This window comes from Hypomesus nipponensis, chromosome 26 (assembly GCF_054491055.1).
Source record: "Hypomesus nipponensis isolate SF chromosome 26, ASM5449105v1, whole genome shotgun sequence".
NCBI lineage: Eukaryota > Metazoa > Chordata > Actinopteri > Osmeriformes > Osmeridae > Hypomesus > Hypomesus nipponensis.
In genome coordinates this window covers 2,151,016-2,161,207 of record NC_140386.1, presented here as the reverse complement: position 1 = coordinate 2,161,207, position 10,192 = coordinate 2,151,016, and the positions used below count along the sequence as shown (strand labels likewise).

Here is a 10,192-nt window from a genome sequence, read left to right as displayed (position 1 = left end):
TTGCATGCCGCACTATCTCATCAAAATGACAGTTCTCTCTACAGCAAGAAGGTGGAACATAAGGGAGATACCGTTTAATAGTTGGTGAAAAGACCTAGAGAACACGAATATCCAACGAGGCAAAAACCCGGACGATTTTGGAATCCCTGCTTGACGCATTTTTAGGTATGTCCGGGTTAAAGACGATGTCTGGTCACCCTACCTTTTGGCCTGTAACAATTCTAATTTTCTGTTTAGTTGAACAGGATGTCATCATTCTGAAGTAGGCTACCACACGCAATTTCACCTTGATATGTCAAAAGATATCTGAATTACAGCTACTTGAACTTTGTCCCAAAGCTAAACAAAGCTATTAGCCTAATAGCTTTGGTTAGCTTTGGGAGAAAGTTTTTTTGTTGTTGTGAAAACTCAGCAGTTAGTGTAGCAGAGAGGATAAAGACACTGACTTGCAACTACATGCGCTTGAGTTTGAATCTCCATTCAACCTGTTGTTTTCCAAACATGGCCACTCTTGTTGTACAACTCTTGATCTTATACAATGTACATTTTTATAATATTTAGCCATTTTGTGGAGGAACCCGCATCGCTGCTTGCAGCTATATTTTTGTTTGTTTTTTTGCACGTCCATTCAGGGGCTCCGTAAGATTCAAAGATCGGAACTTCCAATCACTATATAGTCCACACTCCAACATAGGTGGCGGTAATGCATCTAAATGCTGGTTACCACCCGTCAATTAAACAGAAGAAGAAGAGGAGCCTCGGCGTGAGACTTAGCTGTTTGCTGGCACCGTGTAGTAAGCATGTCATTTAAAAAATAATAATATTATCTAGTTGCATCTTTTTTGTGTAATCGGTACAACAAGACAATATAATGTACATTGCCAACAATTATTAGGCAAATATTCAAGTGAAAAAACAACATAAGTAATAATATAGCGAGCAACCAAGCATACCTATGTGAACAATAGCATTGTCAACTAGCTACATGTATCGTAAACGTTGATACAGTACTGTACTAAATACCTACTAAATGCTTTCACTGTTAGTGAGGACAAACCCGTTGGTGCAAGTTACAGAACTTAAATAAAAAGCTACTCATGGACCTGGGGTAATGGAATTACAAAAAAATAAGCGCCTTAAATTTTTACCTCAACGCTATTGTAACTCTGACAGATGGCTACTGTGGTCTACTTTCTGACTTTTTGTCGTCATATACTCACAGTCTAATGGAATCGCGCGGGTCGTAGTAAAACATTTTTGCCAAATAAAAGTTAAAAATATCATTCATTGTGTGGTAGTATATATATAATGAGTGACAAGGATAGGTCGAGGGAGGAGGTTGATTGAGATTTGGTCTCAGTACATAGCCATTATTCTGCTAGACAAACAGTAGTTGATAACTTTTATCAGTGCAGTTTTGCAAATGCAAGCATCTCATTGTCCATGCATTCATTTACATTGTCATTTAGCAGACGTTCTTATCCAGAGTGACTTACAGTAAGTAAGTACAGGGACATTCCCCGAGGCAAGTAGGGTGAAGTGTCATGCCCAAGGGCACAACGTCATTGGCATGACCGGGAATCGAACTGGCAACCTTCTGATTACTAGCCCGATTCCTTAACTGTTCAGCCATCTGACTCCCATCTGCATCGACCAAGTACAGAACAACTTTATTGTATTTATTAGGTTGAGTTAACAAGGAGGGAAAGTGACTCTGCTTCCACAAACAAGCTTTAGTTATGCATAGTAGCTTGGGCTGAGCGGTATGGCCTATCACGGTATAATTTGAAGCACGGACAGTAACGGTATTTATCACAGGATTTATTTTTCCTAAAATGTCTATAAATGCATATAAAGGGGTAAAGCACTGGTATGGCAACTGCATGGCAGCTATTACAGTGATCTTAACTGTGATACTAGGACATACTTCACATAGTACGGTGGAAAGCACAATGAAACTAACTTAAAATTAAGTATTGGAGGAATATACCTGCATAATCATGTGCATGAAGTCTTATTCTATTGACATTCTTCTAGGCAGGTCAACATCATCATCATACATCTAAATATCATCCATAGACTCAACTGGTCATCTGCAAATCACAAACCATCAAACTGTCTCAGGTTAACAAGTAGACGACACAGTGTAGGCATGATTTCACATACGTCGTCATCGTCGTCGTCACATACTGTCAATAATATTCTTGCATGATTGTGAGTGATCAGTTATCAACTGCTGTAAGTTAATGTCAGAGTCTTACTGTCAGACAGTGTTAGAAATCACAGTAGTGTTTACATGTACACAGAGGAAACAACATTTTGCAGATAAGCACTTATGAATGCTGTTGAATCCTATACTATTATTGAGTTTGACCAATCTCCATTGTTATATTCCAATATCCATGCCTATCTCTAATCTATCTGTAATCCACGTCTCAATTGAAGAAGGTGAATGATTTACAGAAACAGCAAAATATAGGCTTCTCTTTTAAGAGATACAATTGTAGAGCAGTGCAACAGAGATTAAAACATCTATGAGAACTGAATTACCCTTGAAGCTAAAGCAGGGCTCCAGACTAACTTTTTTACTAGGAGCACAGTAGCCCCTGACTGAAAATTTTAGGAGCGCAAGCAGAACATTTAGGGGCACACCTTATATTGACCTGCAATGCATTTATTAATGTAAATAGAGAGGGTACAATTTAGTGGCAATTGTTTAGACCCTTTTTAGGAGTGCTCAAGCACCCCTAAATTTAATCTCGGCACCCCTAAAAATAATGTATTTTAAAAATATATTGTTTATTATCATTTTATGCTGGTAGTTCATGAAGAAAGGGACATCCTTAGTGTTTTCATTCAATATTTTGCATAATAATACATGCATGTATCAATTGTTATTCAGTGAAATTAGGGATTTATATTAGCAAGGGGGTTTACCTGTAGCACTTTTGCAAGGCACTGTATTCATGTCACATTCTCATTGGGGGCTGAGCCCCCATAAAGGTCTGATCCTAGAATCGCCACTGGGACAATTTCTGGGGAAATTGTGGGATGTGCCTGCGTTGGTTGCAGATGGGTCCGTTTTATTAATTTTTTTACTGTCATTTTTACAACTGATATACAGCGACACACCATATAAGCTTGAGTTTAAATACATTATTTAATGTTCATTATGTACTGTATAACAGCGCAACAGCTCAAACACAGGCAGGGATACAGTAGCAACGCTAGTGCTAAATAAGTATTTAGCTGCTAGGCTCCATGACGCCGGGTAAGAAAGGCTCGTCAAACTGCAAAAGAACGAAGGGGAACCCCCTTGTCTGGCAGATTACGACGTTCGTAGGAACCTAGCAAAAAATGGCCTAAACTTTCCAAGACTTTTTGCTAGGTTTATAGGTACCTAGCGAAAAATAGCCTCAACTTTCCTAGACTTTTAGCTAGGTTTATAGGTACCTAGCGAAAAATAGCCTCAACTTTTTCTGGATTTTTAGCTACGGTACTAATGCAGAAGGAACACTGATATTGCTGTCTGACTAGAACGTCGTATCTATGCACCGTTGCTAACGTGTGCTGACATTGTGGACACCCAATGAATTCAAAATGTGTAGGTCGCACATGCGCGAGTGTTTGTAAAAAATGCCCACAATGTCTCAAAAACTGGTCGCAAAATGCGACCATTTGGTCGCAGTCTGGAGCCCTGAGCTAAAGGTAAACCAGCTACATCATGCAGGCGATTGCAGGCAGTTCCATCCATCTGGCTCGTTCATGTCATCTAAATTTTCTATATTTAGATTTATTTTAAGGATTATGTTTTGAACACAAGCTTTGTCTTGTAGCCTTTACTAGGTTGTTGGATAATGGAGGTTGCATATGTCTGCGAGTGGGAGAAAAGACCAAAGAGCAACCACTGTCCCTCCATCCCACTGGTGTGTGCTTGGTCGTGCAGGAACTTGGTTGCTTTCACCACTGACCTCAAAAATGAAGAAGATGAGAAAGGTATTTACATTAATGCTTGTAGAACTGGAAATAAAAGAATATGCAGAGGCAGAACATTTTTGCCCAATTGGTGACCGAATCTATTTCTACCAGCAATTTTTATAATGACAATTATTTAAATGTTTTATCTGTTTCAGATGTCAGTCATATGATCCACATCCTTGACACAGAACATCCTTGGGATGTGTACTCCATTAACTCTGGCCACTCCGAGATCATATCCAGTCTGGAATGGGATCAGTCAGGTGTGTCAAAATGTTTATTTATTACTCTCTTATGACTTCTTATGACTAATTCAATACTCGCTAAAAGTGAGTGTTGGGCTTAGTGTTGCTTTCGTCAACGCAAATTATGACTAAATATCATCGTCAACGAACCTTTAAAGTGTCAAAAACGAGACAAGACGCAACGCTGGTCATGTGACGATGACTTTAATTAAATGTAAAATGCAATAATGTTGACGAATAAAAACAAGCCGAAATGTAGTTTACAAAATAAAAACGCCACAAAATGTTATAACATTATTTTGTCTTGTTTAGTCGCGTTATTATTAGCTAACTCATAAGGCTTTGCTTAATGTGTTTCATTTTAACGTTAGCTTTGACGTTAGCTTTAAACGTTAGCCACTGGAGCTGAAACCGACTGAGAGTCTGAGACAAACGTGTGTGACTAGCGTGTGTGTTTGTTTGGGAGAGAGTGTAAAGTGGGTTAATATGTGTGAATAGTGTGTGTGTAGGCCTACTGTGTGTGTGTGTGTGTGTGTGTATTTGTTTGTATGAGAGAGTGTAGGTTCTCAGTTCCTACCTGACTGACTGCATGTGCATCCCTTGTTGGCCAAATACTGTAGCTAGTTTTGGCATTCACATAGCAATCACACTGAACTGAATTTGGCATCAACAACATGACTTTGAATACCTTATTCTAGACCAATACATGTTTTGTTGACTTAAACTACACTAAATGTCATCAGTTTTCGTGACCAAAACTAGACTAAAATGTCATCAGTTTTCGTAGACTTAAACTAGACGAAAATAGTCATGGATAAGTCTGACTAAAATGCTCAGACTTTTAGTCGATTGAAACTTGACTTGACTAAAAAGAGTATGAACGTGACTAAAACTAATAAAAACTCAAATGACAGCTTCACACAAAGACTAGACTAAAACTAAATTTAAAACAGACCGTCAAAAACAACACTACTTGTTGTCAATATATGTATGCCTAAAGACACTTTCTATATCCATCACATTTTTTATAATCATTGTTATCATTATTATTCAAGTCCTATATGTTCAAGTATACAATTTCTACATATGACCTTTTATAGTCATTATTTAATTTTAAATGATCAGGTAACCGTACTTGACGTAGGAACATAGTACATAAAAAGTAAATGTTGTCTGTGTGCTTGTTATATTCTAGGGTCCAGATTGTTGTCTGCTGATGGAGATGGTCAGATTAAGTGCTGGGCGATGGCAGACCACCTGGTGAACAGCTGGGAGACCATTGTTGGAAGTGCAGTGGATGGAGACCCTATCATAGCCCTCTCGTGGCTGCACAATGGGGTTAAGCTAGCTCTACATGTGGAAATGGTAATTTACATGTCTTGTCTTCTGTAGCATTTGTCATGGAAGAACTTATGGAAATCCTATCTAGATTCAGAAAAGTAAGGTCACAGATTTTGTAGCTTGTTGTTTTCTCATAATGTATACAGTTAATGTTTATTTTTACAGTTACCAGTATCCACTGGTGGATCCAGGGGATGGCAGCTGTCACCCCAGTAAAAATGACTTGCCACCCTAATCTCCCATGCAAAAATATATAATTCTTAACATTATAGTGCATCAAATTAAATTGTAATAATATTATTATTGGCATAATTTAATCTGTTAAGTAGTGAGTTACAAATATTTCCAACGGCCCCCACAGCATAGTTATTTTTCCAAAGCGGTAGGTAGCACGCGTAGTTGGCTGCCGGGCTAAATTTACATTTTGTCATTTAGCAGACACTCTAATCCAAGTTGCCTAGCATTATACTCAAAGCAATGCTACAACCATGCTAATGTTACCTAAAAACCTTCTAATTGGTACATTCTGAAGCCATACCAAAGCATAGTTTTTGTCTGTCGCAAAATATTCAGTTAGAATGTTCGAATCAAATGACAATATTTTGTCGAGAAGTAAACAGCTGGACACAACATGGTGAAATGTAGTTATTTTTGGTAGTTTATTAGTGTTTAATTATAAGAACATATGAGTATTCTAATGTTTAGTAACTACCATATTTTTTGGAAATAAAGCCGCGGTTTATACCCCAATTTTACATTTTTCTTGTGGTGGTAAGGCTTATTTTGATGCGGCTTATAGCACGTTTTTATCATAATCAGAATTGTGAATCAGAATTATAACCGAATTCTAACAAAACTGAATTCTAACAAAACAACAGTAGCAACACTTTTTTCGTGAATGCTATTTAACCCGTTAAGGAGTAGCGTCGCACATGTGATCGTTTGAACGCGGTTCTCACAGTTTAACGTTGCATATATGCGATTTTGAACATTCCAACTGAATATTTTACAACACAGAACACCAGAACTCATCGCTGCCCTCAAGGTGGACCTAAGGAAACAAAACTGGAAATAGGGTTATGGTAATGATGTTCTCAACAAAGCCTATGAGGATTTTTTGTCCTTGTTAATAATACTATATGAAAAAAAACTATAAGAAAACTCGCAAGGAAGCACAAATATGCAGACAAGCCAAGGATTAACAAGGCTATAGAGCAGGGTTCTCCAATCCTGGTCCTCGAGGGCCCTTGTCCTGCATGTTTTAGGCGTTTCCCTGTTCAAGCACACTGGCTTCCACAGAGCTTGATGACAACCCATTCATTTGAAACAAGTGTGCTGGAGCAGGGAAACATTGAAAATGCATGTAAATAGAAATATATGCTGTAAATGTATTTTTTAAACATAGAACAACTATCTGATGAAAGGGGGCCGTTGTCGGCATTTCAGATTTTCCTCTAGGAGCTAGGCTGGGCAGTATGGCCTAAAATGTATATCACGGTATGTGATGGAAAGAGTACTGAAAATGGGTATTTAAGTACAAGTACTGTTACATTGCTCAGGTAATACTCACAAGTAAAAGAACAGGTGTTTAAAAAAAAACTACTCAGGGTACTTGTTACTGTTTAGCTGGTGATATTTTAAGAATTTTCCAAAAAACGTTTTAATACAATTGGAGATCCATAGAGTAAAGTTACATTCCCCCCCCAAAAAATCCTTATTGATTAATGGTTGTTAAATAGTTTTTTTAGATTAGAGTTTGAAAGCTTGTAAAACAAGCTCCATTTGTACCCTACGTAAACAACTCCACCAGGTGTGGCCATGGGCACGCCTCAGCCAGTATTTCTTTGTAATTTTCAATGAGTTAATGGGGGCTGTCATTAATTTCCATTGTGTGGAAATTAAAAACATTGTTTTGCTTCTCCAAACCTCAGTTCTGTCCATAAATTAACTGTGCAGTTATTATGATAAACTCTCTGAAATCTGCGGCAGCAGGGACTTTTGATTCGGTCCAAATTTCAAGGTTTTAATTGTTTCATTTACGATCGGATGTCTTTATTGTCTACTGAAATGCCGGTCAAATGTTTGAATATTATTTCAAATTTTAGGCTAGGCTACTCAGTAATAGGGATGGGGATCGTTAATTGGTGGCCTTGACGCGAAGCGGCGCCACCTAGAGGGTTTTCTACTTACTCTTATTCTTATCATTATTGGTGGCCAAGCCGCAAAGCGGTGAAGTTTCTACTTATTCTTATTCTTTTTCTTATTATTACACATCTTCTTCTGCCATGGGTCTATGGCAGCCCCTAGAACCACATTGTCAGAAGTTGTGAAATTTGGCGCACTCTTTGGGACCAGTCCCCTCATCAATTTCATCTTTTCAAAAAAGTTTCATGTCTCCCATTCCAACCATCTAGCGCCACCAATGGGTCAAAGTTGAAGGTGTGTTCACACATGTTACTTTTGAACCATATGCCCCATTGTCCTAAATGAGGTATTGTTGGATTCCCTGGATCAAGACGAGTTCAACACACTCTATGACATCATACCCAGTTCTATAGAATCTCCGCCATTTTGAATGTAAAGGAAAAACGTTTTTTCACTACTCCTCCTACAATTCTTGTTGAAACTTCTTCAAAATTGCCACAGATGATCTTCAGGCCAAGCCTCACAAAAATAATCCCCTGGAGCTTTGATTTTCACAACCGTTTTTTAGTTACAGCCACATCAAATTTATCTGGCTGAATTGATGTGTCCGCCATTTTGAATATAACGTTTTTTCGCTACCTCTCCTATAAGGTTTGTCCAATCTTCACCAAATTTGGCACAGATCATCTTCAGACCAAGCCACACAAAATACATGTTTTTTTGATTATCAAAACCTTTTGACTGGAACAGCCAAACAAAGTTGTCAACCAAGCCACCATAACAGAAGTGAGGTCATATCTCAGCACCTCTTTACTGCATTGACAACAAATTTGGTATAGGGACAAGGGACCCTGTTCTAAAGATGTCCAAAATAGGTCATGCCATTTCACCTCTAGGTGGCGCTGCAATCAGCAAAAATTTTGCACCATTTATCTTCAGATCAAGCCTCACAAAAAACATCACATGTTTTTTGATTTTCTACTTTTTGACTGGAACAGCCAACCAAAGTCATCAGCCAAACAATGTTGTCAACCAAGCCACCATAAAAGAAGTGAGGTCATATCTCAGCACCTCTTTACTGCATTGACAACAAATTTGGTATAGGGACAAGGGACCCTGTTCTAAAGATGTCCAAAATAGGTCATGCCATTTCACCTCTAGGTGGCGCTGCAACAAGCAAAAATTGGCACCAATTATCTTCAGATCAAGCCTCACAAACTTTTTCACATGGTTTTTGATTTTTTAAATTGTTTTTCTGGTAAAGCTGATTAAAGTCGGTGAGGAAGCCGGCAAAACAGGAAGTGAGATCATATCTCAGGAAATATTTGCTGAATTGACATCAAACTTGGTACAGGTGTTTGGGACCCTGTTCCAAAGAGGTCCACAAAATGTTGTGCGGTCCCGTGTCTGACACGTTAAATAGTGATACCAGCTGAATTGATGTGGCCGCCATTCTGAATGAATGAATACAAGTTTTTGGTGAATATCCAAAATTCACTTAATTTGGCACAGATTATCTTCAGACCATAATCACTGTGACATGTCAAAATAGAACTGAATTATAGCTGTTTAAACTTGGGCCAAATCTGACCACGCTTGCCACAGGAAAAACTGCTAACATTTTTACCCAGTAACTGAAATCTGTGATTTCCAGCACTGAGAATAGCTCACTAGGATAAATTGGTGTCCTGGAAATGTCACAAGTTCGAATCCAGCCAAAGCTGACAAGCTTGTACACCTCAGTCACTAGATGTCGAAAGTTTCTTCTGGATCATCTGTCCTGCTTGGCCACCACATTGCTGCTTGCAGCTATATTTTTGATTGATACCATTTTCGAGACAGCTTAACAATGCGAGTCTTTATCGATACCACTATTGATACTTTTCTGGGGTGAGCTTGAGCTAACCACCATCTAAATGAATGAATTTGGCAAATGTTAAATGTCGTGTCTATGCGATTACTTATTAATAAAATAATCAGGCTCACTCGAAGGTTAAGTTCACATGTGAAACATCACTTGGTTTACTTGAGGTTCTGCACTCAATGTATACATGCGCATGAAGAATAACCAATAGGAGAACAATGCATAGGGGAGCGCTTACACAAAGAAATAAATCCTTATTAAACACTACACTCCTCCCTTTTTAGATCAATACTACACAATTAAATGTGCATCAAAACATTCTACTTTACAGATTCTGTTTGAAATTGTTCAGTGGTTTTATTAGTACATTTTTCTTTTGGTTTTAAGAACAGTCCATAACTTTGTTACAGCCACCTGTAAATAAGACAAAATCAATACAACTCCAGTCTTTTAGGTGGTGCCCTGGTTCTTTCTGGGTAACCCCTTGGACTCTGTGGTGTCTTCTCTGAGGACACACTTTCCTTTGCAGGCGTAGTCTTTGGTGTGTCATGAACAGGAATGAGCTGTGTGTTTGATGGTGAGTCTGGTGTTGGGTCTTGTTGGTCGGATGCAGGCAGCT

The 10,192-nt window shown here is 38.4% G+C and overlaps 1 protein-coding gene across 3 annotated transcripts in view; it reads left to right on the top strand.

Annotated features, from left to right (window-relative positions):
- Nucleotides 1–10,192, top strand: part of med16 (mediator complex subunit 16) — an 85,934-nt gene continuing 75,742 nt past the window's right edge. The window contains exons 1-4 of one of the 3 annotated variants that reach the window (XM_084692671.1): nt 1–165; nt 3,837–3,996; nt 4,134–4,241; nt 5,419–5,588. In XM_084692671.1, coding sequence (XP_084548797.1) covers nt 3,858–3,996; nt 4,134–4,241; nt 5,419–5,588 — 417 coding nt within the window. In that variant the 5' untranslated portion in view covers nt 1–165; nt 3,837–3,857. Of the gene's footprint in view, nt 166–675; nt 795–3,685; nt 3,709–3,836; nt 3,997–4,133; nt 4,242–5,418; nt 5,589–10,192 lie in introns of those variants that run through there. The other 2 variants (XM_084692670.1, XM_084692669.1) reach the window with 2 other exon arrangements.